We start from the raw sequence: 21,114 nt of genomic DNA, 5'->3' as shown, positions 1-21,114 counted from the left end.
AGCCTGTCCCCACCCCTTTCTTTCATACAAACCAGTAGTTGAATAGGTTCACCTAGCTCAGCATGGCTCACCTCCCATCCTGGCTTCTGCAATGTCAGTGTGCTATGGTTTGGCCTGGCTCTGCCCAGTCAGCCCCTACAGAGCCAACTCACATGCTTGCCAACAAATGAAGCAGCCCTGCCCCACCTGACCAATACCCAGCCCTGACTCACCTGCTCACCATCGGGAGCAATGGCCCACAAGGAAAGTTCCCCAAGATCTGCCACCAGGCCCACCTACCAGACCCAGATCTCATGTGTGCCAGCGCATTTTAGGTCTTACTCAGCAGTCTGCCCCTCAGTGTCAGGCTTTGTGTGTGCTGGTGAATGTTGCAGCCCAGGTACCTGACAAACAATTTTTACATGTGCCTGCAGGTACTACTGCCTGGACCAGCCTGGCCTGTTCCTAACTTCAGTACTCATGAGTGTTCGTGAGCTCCATATTCATGCCTAGCTTAGGCCATCACCACCCCAGCCTTTGAACAAACCAGCTGGTATGGCAGTCCCATAGAGATAAGCCCATGATGCCCCACAGAATCTGCTCCCAGACCCAGTTCTCTCATGAGCTCAATTCATTAATATCATGTCCCAATCTAACATGGTCCACACCTTCGGGTACTTTGGTCAAGCCCTCATCCAGGTCCCACAGTCATGGCTTTTGCGCATGCTGGTAGGTGGTGGTTGATCCCAACAATCCCAGTTCAGGTCTCCAACATGGGTGTATGTAGTGATTTGGCCTCAAAAGGTTATCTGGTTTCCCTCTTCTAAACCATGATCTCAGCCCCCTCATTTGCCTACAAGTGCAGTAGCCAGGTTGGTGAAAGGCCCCCTAGAAGTCACTCCTCACCTTTCACATACTCCTTCAGCAGTCCTCCCTTCCACACATCTTCAGACCCACTTTCCTGAGTAATCCACAGCCCCCATGCCCACAGATCCCCAAGCCCAGCCCTCTGACTGTATTCCATGCCAGTTTGGGGTCCTGCCTGCCTACCCAATGCCCACACACACTCACATGCAGGTCCCGAGACCCTGTCTGCTGACACAGCAGTGTCTACACCTGACACATCTTTAAAATATATATGTATAGAATAGGCAACTATGCCGGCACACTGGTATAGTTAACACAAATTTGGCATCAACCAGGCCCAGGATGCCTGCCAGCCATTAGCTGCTTTTCTCCCAGCAGTGTAACACTTGCCTAGGTGCAATGCAGCCTAGGTCATTGACTACAGCTAGGGCCGTTATAAATTTACCATTCTGCTATTTAAGCATATTATGGCATTTTATATATAAGAAAAGATAGGAAGTCTAGCATACTATTATCAAGGTATATTTAAAAGCTTCATCAGGAGTCCTCCTTTCATTTGAAAGTAGAGATACACAGTCTTTAACAGATGTGGCTTTGGGGGATAGTCAAGATTCAAATTTATATTCAAACCATAGCAACTTCAATGCTTCATAGGTAGTACCCTTACTGATATCCAAATTATCCCACATCTGTCCAGTGACAGACTCTCTATATTGGTTCTCAAATCCTTTTAACACAACTCTGTAGTGTTTGTCAGCTTCCTTGTGGTGTGACAAGACAATCAAACTTCACCTTGGACATTCCCTGGGATCAGTCATTTCTCTAATAAATTGTGTTCCTTTTATCAGGAAACTTACAATGAAACTGTTTACTATATCTTGACAATAGGATTCTGGACTCTCTGTCATTGTCCATGCCCACAATGATGGACATATGACTGAGTATGAAGAACTATATGTTAGTAATGATATAGAGGAACGGGGGGAGGGAACTGGGGAGGGGATAAGGGAATATGAAACTGTACTATAAAATAATAACAATAATAAAATATAAAAAAATAAAAATAAAAATAAAGAAACTAGGAAAAAAAAGACAAAACTGAATTCATACTGGTGCTTTCAGTAACTGAATGACCTTAAGAGAGCTTCCCTTCAGACCTCAAACAAACAAACAAAGAAAACGGGTAAAGCACCCTATTCTACAAGATCGTCTGCAAGTTATGTGATTTTTTAAAAAATAATATTGTAGGGGCTGGCATGGTGACATAACTGACTAATCCTCTACCTACAGTGACAACATGCAATATAAGCCCACTTTGTGTCCCAACTGCTCCACTTCTAATCCAGCTCTCTGCGTATGACTTGGGAAAGCAGTAGAGAATAATGCAAGTCCTTGGGCCCCTGCACCCACATGGGAGACCCAGAAGAACCTCCTGGTTCCTGGTTTCAGATCTGCTCAGCTCCAGCTATTGTTGGCATTTTGGGAGTAAACCTGAGAATGGAAGACCTCTTTCTCTTTCAGTCTCTTCTCCTCCTACACTAAAATCTTCTTTTCAAATTAATATCTTAAAAAAAGAAGAATTATAAGTCAGCATTATCGCATAGCAAGTAAAACAACACCAGCATCCTATATAGGTACCATTTTGAGTCTTGTCTACCCCACTTCCAATCCAGCTACCCACTAATAGTTTGGGAAAAATAGCAAAATGTGGATGAAGCGCTTGTACCCCTGACCTCATGTGGGAGATATGGATGAAGTTCCTGGCTTCTGGCTCCAGCCTCATCTAGCCATGGCTACTGTGATTGTCTGAGAAGTCAAACCAGTGGATAGAAGATCTCTGTCACTCCTTCTCAATCTGCAACTCCACATTTGAACTAAAGAAATAAATCTTTTTTTTTTCAAAAAAAGGATTATAACACCAGAAACAGTGACTTCTTTTTAAACAGTAATATATAAATAAGCTCTTCTTTAAATGTTCATTTTATTTTAATTAATTGAAAAGCAGAGGGAAAAAGAGAACTCCCATCTTTCAGTTCTCTCCCTCAAATGCCTGCCTGCAACAGCCATGGTTGGGCCAGCCCAAAAGCTAGAATCCAATCCGAGTCTCCCATACAGTAGCAATCTTCCAAGTATTAGACCTGCTGCCTCCTAGGGTGCATATGAGCAGTAGCTGGAATCATTAACATAGACAGAACTCCAATCCAGATGCTAAGATATGGGATTCAGGTGTCCCAAGCAACACCTCAACTGCTGCACAAAATGCCCTAATGCCTGTTTCATAAATATTAACAAATCTATTATCCAATTACTTTTTTGCGTACCTCTGGCTGCCATATTTTCTGATTAAAACAGTACATGGTCTCATAAGTATTATCATAAAGATGGGAAAAGCATAACAAAACATTTGAAACCAAGACCACGTGGAAAATTTAAAATGTGTAGTTGCCACATGAATATTCTAGGCAAAGGGTGGCAAACATTTCAGTGGTCCTTTAGAAGTTTTGAATAAATAATTATTCTTTCCTACAAATCTATATGTACCTTGGTATCTACTAAAAGACTGAAGTGTGGTTGGCAAAATCAAAGTTGAATTGTATTCAATTGGTTAAATTGAAGATTTAATCCCAGAAACAACCAAAAAGTTGCATGAGATGACCATTCCAAAAACCCAATTTTGATTATACCATCTGCACATGTATAAAATTAGGTTTAAAGCAATGCAGATTTATCTGTGGTTGTCAGTGAGAATGAAAACCTCATTCAAAACTGAAGAATACCTGGTAATGGGTAACAGACTTGATTATCACTTAAGAAGGTATGTTACATTCCCACACTCCATGTGAGCTCTATGCAGAGAGAGGCAAACAAGGGAGTTGTTCGTTATTCTTCTTACAGTGCCTCAGAGACATAATCCTCATGCCTTCTTAAGGGAGAAGAGATGCTTCCTGAACCAAAGCTGAAATTTGCTTGGTCACGATCATTTTGTTGAAAGGTTATTTTACCTGAGAATCAACTGTGGTATGTCTTGGGCCTATTCATTTACCATTTAAGTTCACAGTACAACTCAAGGAATTCACTACAGATGACATCTATTGCCATCGATACTCAAGGCAAACAAATATTCTTCCATTACCTTGTGTGCACTTTGTACAACTAATCAGGGCAATAGCTGCCAGATTGCATCCTGCGGTGTACCAGTCCTGTTTATAGGTGATCCATATACAAACAAACAAAAAAAACGTGTTTAGAAAAAATTGGGAACTGGTGGATTAAAAAAAAAAACATGTTTCCTTTCTGAGGAACTCTAATAGCCTTTACTGTTCTAATACACAATGCACTCAAATGGAATGAAAACAGCACATGGGTCTTCTGAATTTATTTGAACCTTTCTGGAACTTTGTTTTAATACATAGTATCTTGCTAATTATGGAGCATTCTTTCTTTTGAAACAAATCACATTCCAACTATATCTTCTTGAAGCCAAGGTCAGTGCATTTTGAACTGACTAGGATTAAAGACTTTTGAAGATAAGGAATCTTGTGCACTGACTGTTGAGTAGGTTTGTGTGTATTGGATGCATGTTTGTGTCACCCTTGAAAGGTCAGCTTATCTCTGGTATCTAAAAACAATCTGAGTTTAGACCACCAGCTACTAAATACACCACAATTCTATATTTGATGTGTGTGTGTGTGTAACTCTGCCCCAAAGACACGTTTATATTATTTCATTATGCATTAGAAGGCATAGTATTACAGATCTCAATGATAGATCACTGGAATAGTTCCCTGTTATGGACTCAAAATTATCCACAGCTGTTATTTTGAATCAGTATGCTGTCCACTCTGTGCTGTTCCTTCATAGCTTAGTGGCAGTCACATCGCTTCTATTCTAGTTGGATGATAGTTGCTGTGCAAATGGCCTCTACATACTTTTATTAGTATTTATTTGTGTGTTTGAAAGGCAGAGAAAAGAGAGAATCTTCCATCCACTGGCTACTAGAGACTCTTTAACTATGAGATTTACAGTTAAGGGCTGGTGCTGTGGTGTAGCAGAGTTAAGCTGCTACCTGTGGTAGCACCATCCCACAGGGAGTCAGTTCCTGCCCTGGCTGACCCACTTCTGATCCAGTTCCCTGTTAATGCACTTGGGAATGCAGAGGAAGATGGCCCACATGGCCAACTGGATGACTGGATGGAGCTCCTGGCTCCTAACTTCAGTCTGACCCAGCTCTGGCCATTGACCATTGCAGTTATTTGGGGAGCAAAACAGCAAATGGAAGATCTCTCTCTCTCTCAAATAAAGAAGGAAATCTTTCAAAAGAGGATTTACAGTTAGGACGTTAAACACCCTTAAAAGATCCTTGCAAGTAGATCTGTAAGATTCTCATAGATAATGAAGTTGTCAGAACAACTGCAACAGTCTAGATTATTACTTCTAAAAATGCAAGACTTTAATGCAAAGGACTGTTATTTAGGAAAGTTCACAAAACCAAATATGACAACATCAATATGTTATTTTTCTCATTCTTTTTAAAAATCTGTTATCAGATTTTAATGTATTATTATATGCATATATATAGCATTTGTGTCTATAAAATATATATACATAAAGTATAATATATATTCCCAATAATACATGTATATCATCTACATCTATTGTGGCCTACACTCAAAAGGGCTATTGTTTTACAGAACAGAATGTACAAATGTCTTTGAAGATTGTGTGTACCTCTTCTCCCTCAGGGAAGTATTTTATGGTGTTTGGGAAGCAGAGATGGCTGACGTAGAAGTTAAAGGGATTTAGTTAAATCCATTTCTTTTACTTGAAAATGGCTATTGTTGCTGATACAGCATTTATTCGCCTGCCACGAATATCTCACACTATCTGAGGATGTTCTATAGATCATTAATTGTGCTAGGCTCTGGGTACATTATCATGAATCTAAACAGCCATAGTCCTTGACCTCAGAGTGCAGTATTGCTTTGTTAGGGAAGACAGCTGCCAATCAAGTGATCATACATTTGAAATATCATCACAGATGAGTTAAGGAGAAGTCTAGCAAGCTACCAGGAGAATACAAGGCGCTGATTCTGAGGTTCCACAGACTGGGCTAAGGTTATCCTAAGAAGTGAGGTTGAAGCAGGGGACTGCAGGAGATGGTTAAGCAGTTACCTTTTGGAAAATTACAAGGGGAGTGGCCTAGATGGAAGAACAGGTGTTAAGGCCTCTAGGGTGCACATGGAGAGAAGTGGTATCACACCAGTACAGAGTTTCAGAGAATGGGGACGCTTCCCAGATGAATCTGCCTGAAAGAGGCAGAGTGCAGGCTAATAGAGCTCAGGAGTTTTGTCTTCCTTTCATTCCAGGAAGAGATCTCTCTCTCTCTCTCTCTCTCTCTCTCTTACACACACACACACACACACACACACACACACACACACACACACACACGATATGCTTGTAGGTACCACAGGGCCTCAGGAAACAAGGCAGTAGTTGGGCAGCTAGGCAGAACTGGAGCATTTGTTACAAGCAACACAATCATTCCCTGCCTCAATTTCAGGAACAGCGGGGAACGCTGTCTGTGTGGTCCTTTACAACTGTGATTGGTAAGGGATAAAAGGCCTTGGGTCTTCTATGCCTGAGCTACAGATGCGGACTTTTCTATCTGGATTGCAGACTTTCATGAACAGTAGCAAGCTAGAGGGCCTAGTTCAACATCATGATCATGAGTTTTTCTGGGCTATTTTCAAAATAATCAGGTGCACCAAGCAGTAAGAGCGATTTGTTTGATCAAACAAACGCATCTGCAGCTGGGGTAAACGAAACAGATGAAAAAGTAATTGCTGGACGCAGGGCTAAGGCTGACCCTGATTTAGGCTCCAGCCTGCAGAGAAACTACGTGGGAGAGCAATATTGGATGGTCCATTGTCACTGTGCCTACTAATCAGCTAGGGGAGGGGAAGGACACAGAGAGGCAGGGCTGGACGGTGAACATGAAAGCAAGTCAAGCAAACCGGGGACTGCTCTGCCCAAGCAATGGCGGGAGGCGGCCACAACGGGTCCCCTGCGCCAAGAAAGGGGCACAAGGAGGCGGTGCGGGCCCCGCCCCCTCCCCTGGCGGGCGCGGGCGCGAGACGCTGCGCGGCGGCAGCGACGGGCGCGAGCGGCAGCTGTCAGGCCACCGAGGTCCAAGCAGCACTTGCTGCCCCATTGAGGACTAGGCGGCAGCCAGAAGCGGTGACGGTGTCGCTGAGGAGCCTGACTCCAGGCACGCAGCCCCGACCTGCCCGGCACCCCGCGGCCCTCTTCTGTCTCCTTTCCATTGTGTTGAGTAAGGTACCATCAGCGTGTGGGCAGGAAGAGGGGCTAAGAGCTGGCGCACCCGGGAGGCCAGGAGATGGGAGGCCTGGGGGAAGACGGAAAGAGAGGGCTAGATGATTCCTGGGACCACTCGCTCCTCGGGAAAGGCCTAGGCGCTGCCGGGGTCGGAGGTGGGGGTACGTGACGGCGGAGGGGGGCGTTGCTGAGTAATCCCAAGCGGCTGCTAAAGCCGGGCAGAGAGGCGCAGGGCTCCGTTGGGAGCGGGTGTGGCTCAATGCGCATGCGCCACAGATGACTTGTTCTAAGGGCCGGGGGTGAGGTGAGAGAGGACCTGGTTATAAGGTAGTTGGGACTCTGCGTGACACCTCACTTCCTGGGTTCCTCGCCCCGCCCCCCGCCAAGCTACCAGTACCCCCTTTTAACAGGTTCATAGAGATTCCTGACCTTCAGTGAAAACTGCTTTTCCCTGGGCTTCGTTCACTTAATGGCATCGAAACCTCACCGACCTATTTGTCTCCAGGCTGTCTACTCAGGAAGAAGCGGCCCAGAGACAGAGCCAAATTGGTGTGTTCTGGGTTGCAGAGCTCCAGAGCTTGCGTTGTGAGGAATGAAAGATTAGAAGTGAAATTCCACATTGGACACTTCCAGTTGAAAATAGAGTTCTAAACGTGGGAATAGCATTTCAGTGGCAGTTGGACAAATAGGGTGGATGTCACTTATCATTTATGAGTTCTGCAAAGCGAATTCAGTGCATCAGAGGATTTCCCCACTACGGAATACCCATCACCACCCCTGCTACCACCACCACTAAGCGTCAGGTTGTATTGAAAGCCACCCACACCATTTAAGTTAGAGGGTCTCAAAGATCCAATCATTTCTTAATTATGTTTGTTTTTTTTACATAGATTAAAGAAAGATGTGCCCAACTCTGCAATCCAGCATTTCCAACTACTATGCTAAGAGTCAACAGTGCATGCAATACTGCAACTGCTGTGTCACCCCAAGAGGGGCTTTCCTCACAGCTCCAACCGTGGTTCTCCCCACCTCAGATTTCCATCAGGGCCAGTCTTACCAGCTGCCCAGCCCCCCTGATCTCTCCCCTCATTCAGCTCTGCACTGTAATTCCTTTCAAGACTTGCTCCCAAACAATCTGCCCTACTGATTTGGAGCATCTTTCCATCCCATGGCAACCGAACTAACGTTGCCAATTTGCTTCTCTGCCTCTCTTCTGTGATAGCACTAAATGTACTATTTTCAAAGGCTCAACCTCTTTCTTGTCTTTGTCTTTGTACTGACTCCTCCACCCACCTCCACACCCACACCCAAATATCCACAACTAAATACAATAGTTTTCATAAGCTTGTGTGGGTGCAGACACAGCAGATTCAAAAGGTTTCAAGTATGCTGAAGAATAAAGATCTGGTAAATATTGGTTACATAGCTCTCCAATTCACGTTATTGCCCAAGACTGAGGGCGTGGATTGTTGGGGGGTAGTGAAAAAACAATCCCTGAAAGTACGTGTTAATCTGTTTGGAACTGGTAAGAAAGAAGAGTTGTATCTTTTGGATATTTAAATCAGTTAAAGCTAGAACATTTTCTGAATGAAGTCAAAATCAAAATAAATATTTTCATTCAAACCCTAGCCACATATGGGACTCAAAAGGGATATTTAAGGAATTTGGCCCTTTCTATTAAACACATTCATTGTTATCAGATAACTTTTTCCTGCCTACTGCAACCTTCTTTTAAAATTTGGAACATAATTGTGGATATTTTGGGGGAGGAAAAACTGGTGTATTTGCTTTTCTATTGTGCTAGCTCTTGTTCATTTAAGTGTGTCCACAAGGACATCACCCTATTTTCAAACAATGGTGAATGATAGTACAGATGCCTGCACTCTCTAAGAACGTAAAGCAGACATAATTGTTCTACTCTTATTTTTGGTAGGAATTAAAGATGTACATATTTGGTCTTAAAATGTGAGGGGAGGAAGAGGGAAACGGGAGACTTTCTACTGACTTTCAACAGGTAGAATTCCTGTTAAGCCCCATCCGGCAAATAATCCAGATAAGTTCATATTATCTATGCTTTAGTTACCTAATGCACATTTCATTGAGTGTGGATCTATTGTGTTTTGGCATCAATTCCAAGGCATTAATTCTGGGCACCTACCTAATCAGTTAATTCCTAAAGCAAAGGTTTATTGATGATCTCTATGGAGGATTCTGGTCTGTATGCTTGAAGAGGTTTCAGTGACATCTGCAAACCATCCAGGAATTTAAAATCAGTTGTGAAGGAAAGATGGCACTTCAAAAAAATGTTCTTTTTCTTTCTCTCTTTTTCTTTCCTTCTCTCTTCCTTTCTCTCTCTCTCTCTTTCTTTCTTTCTTTCTTTTAACAAGGTACTGCAGTTTTATGATAAGATTTCAACTGTAAATCAGGAGAGCTGAGGCTTATATGTGATTTCTAAACTTCTTGAGGGAGAGGTCTTGCCTTAAACATTTATGCAATTCTGAAGAGCATCTACACCTGATGTGTGTTCAAGTGATGAAGCTTTGCAAAGTAGGTTGAGGGGAAACCAGAGGCAAGGGGTAAAGAACCAGGAAGTTTTCAAAATAGATTGGCTGTGAGGAGATGTGGGCCAAAATGAGAATTGTGGGAGAAAACAAGGACAAAACCAAAACGGTTCCAAAAAACATCACCACAATTTAGTGATTATGGCAAGGAGACAAATATAAAGTATATTAATTTCTACTTCTAGCAAATAAGTGGAGGCTTAGAGGAGAGTGCAAAGTCACTTTAGTGAGGATATATCACACAACAGGTAATCAAATATTTTCTCAAACTCAGTAACAGAATTGGTCCAGAAGACCTTTAAGGTCCCTCCAATGTTGAGACTGTGTGCCATATTGCAGATGTTCAAGAATGTGGAGAAAAAAGACATTGTCAGATATGGAAGAACAAGAAAAGGAAAAATATATTATTTTCCCATTGGCAGACCCTTTCAGAGGAGGCTCAACACCATGTCCACAGGTTCCCACAACAAAATGAAAGGAGCTGTAGGAGCAGGAAAAACAAAACCTTTCCCAGCAAAATTTTCAAGAAATACTTACAAATCTTTGCCAACCTCATAAGCCATTCAACCCCCTGCACATCCTGTGAGTTAAGTAGGGCAGGTACTATCAGCTCTATTTCTATAGAGGAAGATATTGAAACAGAAAAAGAGTAAATGACCTACCTACACTCAAAAAATAGATGAATTGTTGTAGCAGTGATGGCAACCATGGTGTCCTCATTGCTGCCAGCCTAGTGCTCTTGATATGGAACTATGTTGCTTTTTTTCCTTCCCCCTTGCATAGAGCCTATGTACCCAGAAGTTATATGCACACATGACCAAACAGGTAATGCACAAGCAACTGCAGCATTATCTTAGATGGTTATTAATACTTCATCATTATTCCTGGAGCTGAGCATTTGGTTTCTATATTCACTCACAGTGCTTGACCCATCTATTGAGCCCGGAAAGTAGTGTTAGTGAGTCATTTAATGATATGAACACCTGTTTGCTAGGAACTTAAGAAAGCTCATTTGGCATGGACATTTAATACGAGGCTTCAATGTTGTGTTCAAGTTTGTACTTCCTTCTGTTACTTTTTGAAATGAGAATTAAAGAGTTCTAACCTGTAAAATTATCCTACAGACCAGTTTAAATAATAAAGAAATAGGCTAATGCTGTTTCATGTCCTCTTAAAGAATATTTATTTCTTGAGCTGATTCCAAAGACAGCAATTTGAGAGCAGGAAAAGAAAAAGGAGAAAAATTAGGAATTGTAAGAAACTGGATAATTCTTTGCAGTAGACATAGATCAAGAAGAATAAAACATATCAATTTATAAGGTGGTATTTAAATTCATAATCAGTGATTTGGATATTTCCTGAATCCTTAGGATTTACTTTACTCATATTGGAAAAAAAGATGACATGAAATTCTTAAGCAGCAGAAAATGTTCAAAGACTTCATTATTCCTCATAAAAAATAACATTCAACAGACCTAGAAACTTTTTAGATCAGTACTGTTTTAATATTTATTTTTTTATTAGAAAGTCAGAGTTACAGAGAAGAGACAGGGAAAGAGATCTTCCATTCATTGGTTTATTTCCCAAATGACTTCAACTGCCAGAGCTTAGCCAATCTGAAGCCAGGAGCCTCCTCCAGGTCTCCCACGTGGGTGCAGGGACCCATGAGCTTGGGTTCTCCTCTGCTGCCTTTCCAGGCCACTAGTAAGGAACTGAAAGCGAAGTTGCATCAGCTAGAATTCAGTTTGAATCAGCATCCATAGGAGATGCTAGCACACAGGCTTAGGTACCGGTCCCTAGACCAGTAATATTTACCAAAAAAAAAAAAAGTTTAATTTTATTAGAAAAGCAGATTTACAGAAAGGACAAGAGACTGAGAGAAAGATCTTTTATCTTCCAGCCGCCTGTTCACTTCCCAGATGACCTCAATAGCCAGAGCTGAGCCAATCTACCAGGAATATTTACCAGGTCTCCGATTTAGGTGCAGGATCTCGAGGCCAACCTCCGCTGCTTTCCCAGGCTGCAAGTAGGGAGCTGGATGGGAAGTGGAGCAGCTGAGATATGAACCTGTACTCATATAGGATCCTTGCACTTGCAGGGTGAGAATTAGCCAATTGAGCCATCGTGCCAGGGCCACAGACCAGTACTCTTTGTGCTGCTTAGATAAGACTCTTAACCATAGTTAACCATAGTATTAAATGAAGATATGTTTGAATTTAAGGGCAACCATATACTAAAAGCTGTGTTCAAGTCAAATGGTGCAAATTAATTAATAAAATAATTAGCCAGGAGAATGTATTGTAAAAAAGAAGCAAAATGATTTTTTTCTTCTCTGATCACATGGAATCAATTTCAAAGACAATTTTAGGAGCAGATTGCTATGTGTACTAATAACTTTTCTGGAGATGGATGCATTGATAGGTAAAGGGAAGCACTTTCATTTCTTAGGATTTCAATATATCTATTATTCCTCTACATGTGAATGCAGAGGAATATCTTTCCTGAATATCTTCTATTATAAACATCATATACTTTATTTTATTTATTTTTACTTGGAGCGAAGCTTCAATAGAAAGGCAATATAAAACCAAGAAAAATCCTATAGAACACTGTCAAATTAAGAAAAGTTAACGTCCCTGCAATAAAATTATTTTGTTTATGTTAAACATTCATAGCTTTTTAAATTCAAGTATATTTGTGAAAAGCATCATTGGCAAGTAACTTGAGACTACTTTATTTTTTTCCCTGACATGAATGCATTTTCATATATAGCCTTAAACTTTGTTTCATTATAGATTCTAAAAAATAATGTTTGCTATTCTGTTTTTTAGAGCCTTGAAAAGAAAGAATAAAACAACAGGAAAAAAAAAGAAAAGGATTAAAACTGTGACAAAAATACAACTAGGTAAATATTTCACGGGTGCACATAATGAATTCTAGATATAAATTTGATCTCTTAGGAAATAAATATTTAGAAAAACATGGGTAGCACACATGCATTCCAGAATAATTTTAGGGACTACTGAGGTTTTATTTAAGTACATTTCCAATGTGTGCACTTCCTGAAGCTCTTCAGCATGTGTTCCTTCGATTAGAGATGGGCTTTTAATCCCTTTGTAGCTCTTGCATAAAAATTACATGGTTAATATATTCATGAATCAGTTCCTAAAATGTACCTTGTGTGAAAATACCTAACAGAATACAGTAAAGGTAGCTGGTGGGTAAGCATCTGATCTTTTTATTTTCAGATGCGTGTGTAAGCATGCTACAGAGGTACTATGTAATTCCTAGCACTTCAGATCGTACAGCATATTGCTTTTGTTAGAACTTAAGGAAAAACACTAGTAAGCTAGTCAAGAGTTTCTTTCTTAATGACAGCTGTTATTGTTAACAGTCAACTGACATCAAGTGACAGTAAATCCCACACTAAAGAGATTATCCCTTTTAGTGAACACTCGAAAAAAGAAAGAAAACTTGCTCTTTTATTGTCTTGCAAATTCCGGGGCCGGCCCACTCTAACTCAGGCACAGATCTCTACCAGCACAATCAAGTATCCAGCTTTACAGACTTTATTGTCCTCAAGAATTCTGGGATTTACTGGGAACACAGTTCAAACTCCAAATCAGCTTCACAGTACTTGCATCTTACTTAGAACTGGCCAAACAGGAAGCTAACATAGTCACATACCTCAGCGGCATTCGGCTTCTGTGCTCTGTCCCATAGAATAGGGTCAGAAAAGCATGAAATCTCAGGACCATCTGCTAGTCCATTTACCCATGGCATTCAGCCACACGCATGAAACGTCAGTAAAATAAGACCCATTTTCTCCCCTGTGCAAAAAGAATTTTATTCCTTCAACTGTAGTATATCAATGAATGAACCTGAATCCATTGAAGTTAAGTGAAAAGGCCTCAGTACTCAGAGAAATTTGCTACAGAATTGGTTTCAGCTTCAGGTTTAACTGGTTTCCCTGCTATCTTTTCTTTTCAGGTTCTCTGGGTTAGGAACTCCTCTCTGACTGGTGCTGTAACAATGAGTGGGAAATCCCTGCTCTTAAAGGTCATCCTCTTGGGTGATGGTGGAGTTGGGAAAAGCTCACTTATGAACCGTTATGTAACCAATAAATTTGACTCCCAGGCTTTTCACACCATAGGGGTAGAGTTCTTAAATCGAGATCTAGAGGTAGATGGACGCTTTGTAACCCTCCAGATTTGGGACACTGCAGGGCAGGAACGTTTCAAGAGCCTCAGGACACCATTCTACAGGGGAGCAGACTGCTGCCTCTTGACCTTCAGCGTGGATGACCGGCAGAGCTTCGAGAACCTCGGAAACTGGCAGAAAGAATTCATCTACTATGCAGACGTGAAGGACCCTGAGCATTTCCCCTTTGTAGTTCTGGGTAACAAGGTAGACAAAGAGGATAGGCAAGTGACTACTGAGGAGGCACAAGCCTGGTGCATGGAGAATGGGGATTACCCTTATCTAGAAACAAGTGCCAAAGATGATACGAATGTGACAGTGGCCTTTGAAGAAGCTGTCAGGCAGGTGTTGGCTGTCGAGGAACAGCTGGAGCATTGCATGTTGGGTCACACCATTGACTTGAACAGTGGCTCCAAAGCAGGATCTTCATGCTGTTAAAAGTAGGGAGCCTTTTCGAAGCATGCCCCAAATTGGTCAATCAGCAGTGCAAGAATAACTGGGGCCCTTTTAGGGTGCACACACACAAGGGTAAGACAGAAGGTTCTGATTGCAAAACAGAGCCTTTCAAGTTGAAGTTGTGGAGTGATTTCTTTTAAATGCTTTATCGAGCCAATTGTATTTTGCTTAATGTCTGCTGTTTCCCCTTCTTGTGTGTCTCAGGACATTTTGGAACGTTTCTGTGCTGACAGATCTGAACATTTTTTTGATATCACAGTTTAAACCTAGACACAGCCGCATAGAGGAGTTAAAGAGCTACAGCTACCCCTTAAAGCAATCCATTAATCAATTAATAAATATCACCATCAGACTCTTGCCAAACAGTTTCTGACATTTCTGCCAAAGGGAAAAATATAAGATCCTGAGCTATTACTATAAATAGTGATGCAAAGATTTCTCAGATCTGATTTATAAAGGAGTTATATAATGAGTAAGAATGTGAACGCAAGTGATGTGCCCTTGTTTAAATACTTATCTATGGTTTGCTCCCATCTGAGCTTTGTTTTAAAAAGTTACTATCTCAACTAAGAGATATTCTGATGACACTGGAAATTGATTTATTCCTTTTGTTTGAAGTCATAGGATACTGGTGAGTGGATTGTGCTTAAATATGCCAACCCCCTTTTCCAAATACACATTTGGTCTGCTTTTACTTCAGAAATCTACTTCTGCTGCATAGAAATGTTGCTTCTCTGACCTCTTCTCAATTTAGCAGTGCTGCTTCAGTATATGGCTTTGGGCACAGTGTTTTCTGCTCACAATTTAGATGATCCTTGGGCTGGACTCATGGAGAATGTTTCTCACAAGACTGGAGGACTGTGGACTTTTCTTACAAGGTTCCTTAACTCAATTATTTATCATAGAAGAAGGAATTGATGTCTGGATTTTGTGTTATATATTCAGCTGGCCAAACAAGGACATTGAAAGTGTCAAAATGGCAACTTTGAACCCTGTGTTACAACAAATCTTTCATATTTAGAGTTGTCCAGCAGTGGATTGCCTTAATAGTGAGCTCCCTTCCCATGAAAATATTTAATGAATCACCATCTGTTATAAATACCATAGAAAGAATGTGTATACTGGCTACATGTTTATTATAAGAACCCTTTCATCCCTGGGTTCTATGAATCTATCAACTATGTGAATGCCACATTGTGAGTAGATTTTCTGAAGATAGCAGCTAAGACTATGGAGCGGGACTGTAAAAAGTCTCAAAACATTCTGTGATCTGCCTTTAACAGCAGCCACGTAGCTCTTCCTTTTGCTTTTGCCCCGTGGCAGAAAAAAATTCTAAATCTCTGAGTAACCTTTGTAACATGATGTAAGCATCCTAAAGACACCACCTTAAAATACAAAAATGGTTGGACAATTTTTGATGATGATGATTTCCATGTGTATACTGTGCCATGAACATACAGTCTCGTTCTTGTTGGTTGATCTGTTTGTCCTGCATAGCTTTTAATCTGTATTTTAAAACATTGGTGATAAAACAAATAATGATCCAAGATAGTGAATGATGGAACTACCCCCAGAAAAAGATCTAGGCCAGGGAGGGTGGGAGCTTTTACAGGAATACAGCCTAGAACTCTCCATTGTAGCCACATGTGGAATCAGCCTTACGTGTGGGACCTTCTGTGCTTTAAGAGCTCTGGGACTTTTTGGCCACATAGAGAAGAGGAGGACAATATTTCAACCTAGTCATTTTCAATATTTTCAATTAAAAGTTTTTCCCCATTGTCCAACTAATTGATGCTAGAATTGATACCCCACAGCTCTTAAGTATCGGTTCCTATCCTGCCTATGCCTTTAGCCAGCCACAATGGTTTCCAAGTTCTATGATCATTTTGCTACTATCACATTAGGATGAAAATCTGTACGCCAGAACTGTTAAATGCTAATTACTTTTAAGCGCATGAGACCTGGGGCCTTCTCTTTCTACTTGCACTCTGCTTATAATGATTTCTATCTGTAGATCTCAGGCCTTCATAAAGATTTCCATAAGCTCACAAAAGTACTCATCCCTTAGAGTGGCATGCTGTCATTTGAGTAAACCGTAAGTGTGGGTCTCTGATTCATTAGGCAACCTGTCCATCTGACACAATTATTCATTTTATTGGCAAATGAACTGAAGCCCCTTTCCTCTTAGCCATACCAATTGTTTCTTGCCAGATTGCTACACAATAGCTTAAGGAAAGCACTTAACAGTAAGTGACAACGCAGTGATGTGCTGACATGTAGTTTGAATAACCTTAAAAAAAAACACCAAAGGCTGAAATTTGTGAGTACCAGGAACTGTGCATATAGGTTTAGAAATTGATTACGTGTCCTAGAATGTGCAGTGCAATATTCTCAATAGTTGGGTTTTTTAATGAATCCTAGATTTTTTGGAATACTATATTTCTAATTGGAACCACACTGCTTTTCGATGGTCATTAAAACGTCCTACAGAATATTTATTTAGCTTATTGTCATGTACAGGCTAACTTCCATGAGGCCTCAGATTCCATATGTCTTTCAGCAGATTGATGAATTTCAGGTTAATTTGTGCCTGCCTCAGCCATCACTATGTTATCCTGAGGTACTCCACAATCTTCCTGTTGCAGGTGCTGCTAAAAATCTCAAAATAGTGTATCAGATATTTTCTTTCAACTGTAAAAATTTATCTGTGTCAAATTGAATAAAAAGTGCATTTTGAATAACCAGCATACAATGTTTGTGTTTTCTTCCTCCTTTTCTTTTTGAGCAATTGGTAGGTGTGACAGACAGTACTTAAATGACTCAGTGTCTCAGGCCACTGGGTGTGGCCGCTGGACCATTTTATTTTCAGGTGGTGCTCCAAGCAAACACTCACAGTGATTGGACAGACACTGCTGTACTGATTGGAAAGCAAACCCAAAAGATTTAAAGTGATAAGGTTGCTTTTATTGTACACTTCTTTCTAATGGATGTGGGGCTTGGAAACTGAAAATTGAATCATAACTCTTCAAAATTTAAAACACATGTTAAAACACCATAAATAATAAAAAGTATATACACATTTCCTTTATTTTCCTGGCTAATGGATTGTCCAGACCTTAAGAAAACATAGGCAAAATAAATCAGAAAACAAGAAATAATTTTATCACTCTCTTTACAGATTCATTAGTATTGAATAGTTTGTGCATATATCCTCCAAAAGTTATGGAAAATGTACATTGAATTTCAATTTTTTCCACTAATAGAAACCTATATTTAGCCCAATTTCTACACTTTTGAAGGACCCTTGCTCATAATGGCCAGTTTAAAATGATGGACTCAAATCTGTTCCCAGCACTTAATATCATTAGATTGGTTCCACCTGCCAGAGATACAGCCTGCTCCCATCTGTCAACTTGTTCTTCTTGAAACTTTGGACAGTTTAAACCATGGGGAAGAACAGGTATTCTTTGCAACATTTATCATTTTCACCTCTAAGAATTATTATTTAGGAAAATTTTATCAAGCATACTCCAAATATAACATCTCAAATCTTTTTTGGTTAGACTACAATGCTTAATTTCTAACAAATACATAGAAAATCATAGATTCACAAGAATTTGCTGATTCAGAACCAATGTTTTAAAAGATGAAAAATACCTTTCTGTCTTTGCTGCATTTCTACCTGGTTTTCACCCAGTGGGAAATCTCCTAATGTCTTAAAACATAATATAGTCAATTTTTTTCAGAAATAGTTTGGCTGTCTCCTTCCAGAAAGCAAAAAGGATGAAGTACATGATTCTTTTTGATATTATAATTTAATTTTTAGAAAACACTAGGAAACTGAAGGATTGATTTGCATAATCTCAACATAGGATTTGTGGTGAGCTTCTCTACTTTCATTTGAATTACCCAGAGTAGTTTCTGTGGCAGTTTTACTTATTTTTTTTTAGCCTCAGTGATTCAGATCATCGTCCCACGCTCCTCTCTCCTTGCTGTTGACATGTAGGATTCATCAAGGTGGAGTGCTTTCTTTGGTGCTTGATTTTAAGGCAGATAAACTGTTACACACTGTCTTAGTCTATTCAATCTACTACAACAAATTACCAAAAGCTGAGTAGTTTATAAACAATGGAAACTTACTTGTCACATATCTAGAGGCTGGGAGTTCAAATTCAAGATGCCAGCACACTTAATGGTGTCTGTTGAGAGTATGCTTTCTTGCTTTTTTTAAAAAAACATTTATTTATTATTATTAGTTCATTAATTACATTGCATTATGTGACACAGTTTCATAGGTACTTGGGTTCTCCCCACCCCTCCCCAAACCCTCCCACCATGGTGGATTCCTCCACCTTGTTGCATTACCACAGCTCAAGTTCAGTTGAGATTCCCCCATTGCAAGCATATACCAAACATAGAGTCCAGCATCTTATTGTCCAGTCAAGTTCAACGGCTTCTTAGGTATACCCTCTCTGGTCTGAAGACAGAGCCAGCAGAGTATCATCCCAATCAATTAAAAGCTCCCACATACCATCAGCAAAAATTTACATCATTATGGAATTAATTGACATAGTAATGAGTAACCAATATGGTAAAAGTAAATGCGAGTTCTTAACCACCTTCTGTAACCACCTCACTGACATTTTAATTTTAGTTTATACACAACATATAACATACCTAAAAGATGTGTTTATTTATTTATTTATTTATTTAAAAGTTAAAGTCGTACACACAGAGAAAGATCTTTCATCTGCTGATTTACTCCCCACATGGTCACAACAGCAGGGACTGGGCCAGTCCAATGCCAAAAGACAAGAACGTTCTCTGGACTTCCCAGAAGCTGCAGGGCCATCTATTGCTTTTCCCAGGCACTTTGGCAGGGTGCTGAATTGGAAGTGGAGCAGCTGAGACTCAAACAGGCAACCATATGGAATGCCGACATCCCACTCAGAAGCTTTACCCGCAATACCACAGCTCTGGCCCAGAAGACCTATTTTCTGGTTCATAGATGGTTACTTGTAGCCGTATCCTCACATTAAGGAAGGTGCGAGATGACGCTCTGGTACCTCTTTCACAGACGTGTGGATACTATGCTTGAGAGCCCTGCCCTCAAGCCCAATGATTTCCCAAGGGCTCTACCTACCAATACTATCACCTTGTGGGGAAGGAAAGAGGGGTGTTAGAATTTCTTTCGTTTTTTGAAGATTTATTTATTTTTATTAGAAAGTCAAATATACAGAGAGGAGACAGGCAGAGAAAGATCTTCCGTCCGATGGTTCACTCCCCAGGAAGCCGCAATGGCTACAGCTGAGCCAATCCGAAACCAGGAGCTCTTCCGGGTCTCCCATGCGGTGCAGGGTCCCAAGGCTTTGAGCCGTCCTTGACTGCTTTCCCAGGTCATAAGCAGGCAGCTGAATGGAAAGTGGGGCTGCCGGGATTAGAACCGGCGCCCACATGGGATCCCGGCACATTCAAGACTTTAGCTGCTATTTTGAGGAAACATTTAGACCATAGCCTACAACTTTTGATAAAATGTTGATATATGTGCATATTGGGAAATTTACTCACTACCTAAACTGATCTCTTTAATTTCCCGAGTTTTCCATCATCATTTCAGCCCTAATTCTCTAGTGCTTTATCTTCAGTGGAAGAAGGGAGAATGGCAAAAGCTAATCGTGTCTATCAAGCTTTTTTTCAAAGACCATTAACAGTTCATGGAAAATTATAACAATGAAAAGGATCATGAATAGTCGTCCCCTTATAAATAGGCTTGAAAAACTGACACGCCAGGATCTGCATGTTTGCTGGTGATGGTAGTGATGTTGTCTGTCTCAGGACTTTGTTTAGAGGAGGGGAGTCAATGCTGCTTGCTGGTGAAAATAAGCGTCTTCACAGCTCAGGATGTGAAAGAGTTGTCACCCTTAGTCATACAGGAACTGTTGCAGTGATAGGTGAGTCTTCATAAATCTTCTTGCCTTCTTCAAGAGAATACACCCATGACTTAGGATTTAGCTATATACAAATGCTTTTTCAAAGGGTGGCCTTTGGTGTGTGTGTGTGCACATGTGTATTTTTCAGGAGTCTGCCAGTTTCATTCCTGCTCCATCAACTGTGGGCCCATGTGTAACATGCTTCACTGTAGCACTCCTGCATTTTAACCAAAACTGCCAAGCTGAACTGCCTCTACTTAACTGATCAAGAGGGATTAGGGACCATTGCCTTCTTGAAAGAAACATCTCTTTACTCAATACCAGCTCAATTTATTCCAGCAAAAATACAATTCATGCCTTCCTGTGGTGCATTCATGAGAAAGCAAGAGATGGGTTCATAACATCTATTTTCTTTTACATTGCTCCTTGCTGCATTAGAAACAGCATATCCAAGAGTATGTCCTGTAAAACCTTGCTCGGCATAGAACCTGCTGGTAGATGAGTAAGTGTTGTCGGCCTTTGAATCTCCTGTATTTCTATTTAATAAGGACTTTAACTTTCTGTTCCTTTTTTATGGTTCTACAACTTATGCAAATTCATGCAGAAAAACTAGGAAATCAAATCAGTAGGAAGGCAAGATAAAGTAAAAATCATCTATAATCCTATTATTCCAAGTAGCCAGATTTTCACTTTTTAATCTGACTTTTAGTATGATTACATATTTAAAAGTTGATGCCAACTTTCCTTGTTGATTATCATCTTTTTCACTTCACACATCCTTA

The 21,114-nt window shown here is 40.6% G+C and overlaps 1 protein-coding gene across 2 annotated transcripts; it reads left to right on the top strand.

Annotated features, from left to right (window-relative positions):
* The first annotated feature begins 6,959 nt into the window (after positions 1 to 6,959).
* On the top strand, positions 6,960 to 17,168 carry RAB9B (RAB9B, member RAS oncogene family). 2 transcript variants are annotated; one of them, XM_058658878.1, is made up of 3 exons: positions 6,960 to 7,180; positions 12,578 to 12,651; positions 13,737 to 17,168. In XM_058658878.1, the coding sequence occupies exon 3, from the start codon at positions 13,779 to 13,781 to the stop codon at positions 14,382 to 14,384; it is 606 nt and encodes a 201-aa protein (XP_058514861.1). In that variant the 5' UTR covers positions 6,960 to 7,180; positions 12,578 to 12,651; positions 13,737 to 13,778; the 3' UTR covers positions 14,385 to 17,168. The 2 variants fall into 2 exon arrangements, with proteins under 2 accessions (XP_058514861.1, XP_058514860.1); XM_058658877.1 differs by having other exon boundaries at positions 6,961 to 7,185.
* Positions 17,169 to 21,114: the final 3,946 nt, after the last annotated feature.

The sequence above is a fragment of the Ochotona princeps genome, chromosome X (assembly GCF_030435755.1).
Source record: "Ochotona princeps isolate mOchPri1 chromosome X, mOchPri1.hap1, whole genome shotgun sequence".
NCBI classification, from domain to species: Eukaryota; Metazoa; Chordata; class Mammalia; order Lagomorpha; family Ochotonidae; genus Ochotona; species Ochotona princeps.
The sequence above is the reverse complement of the archived record's forward strand: the minus strand, read 5'-3'. Positions and strand labels throughout refer to the sequence as shown.

Coding starts and splice junctions, on each gene's coding strand:
- RAB9B (XM_058658878.1), top strand. CDS start 13,779: ATGAGTGGGAAATCCCTGCTCTTAAAGGTCATCCTCTTGGGTGATGGT.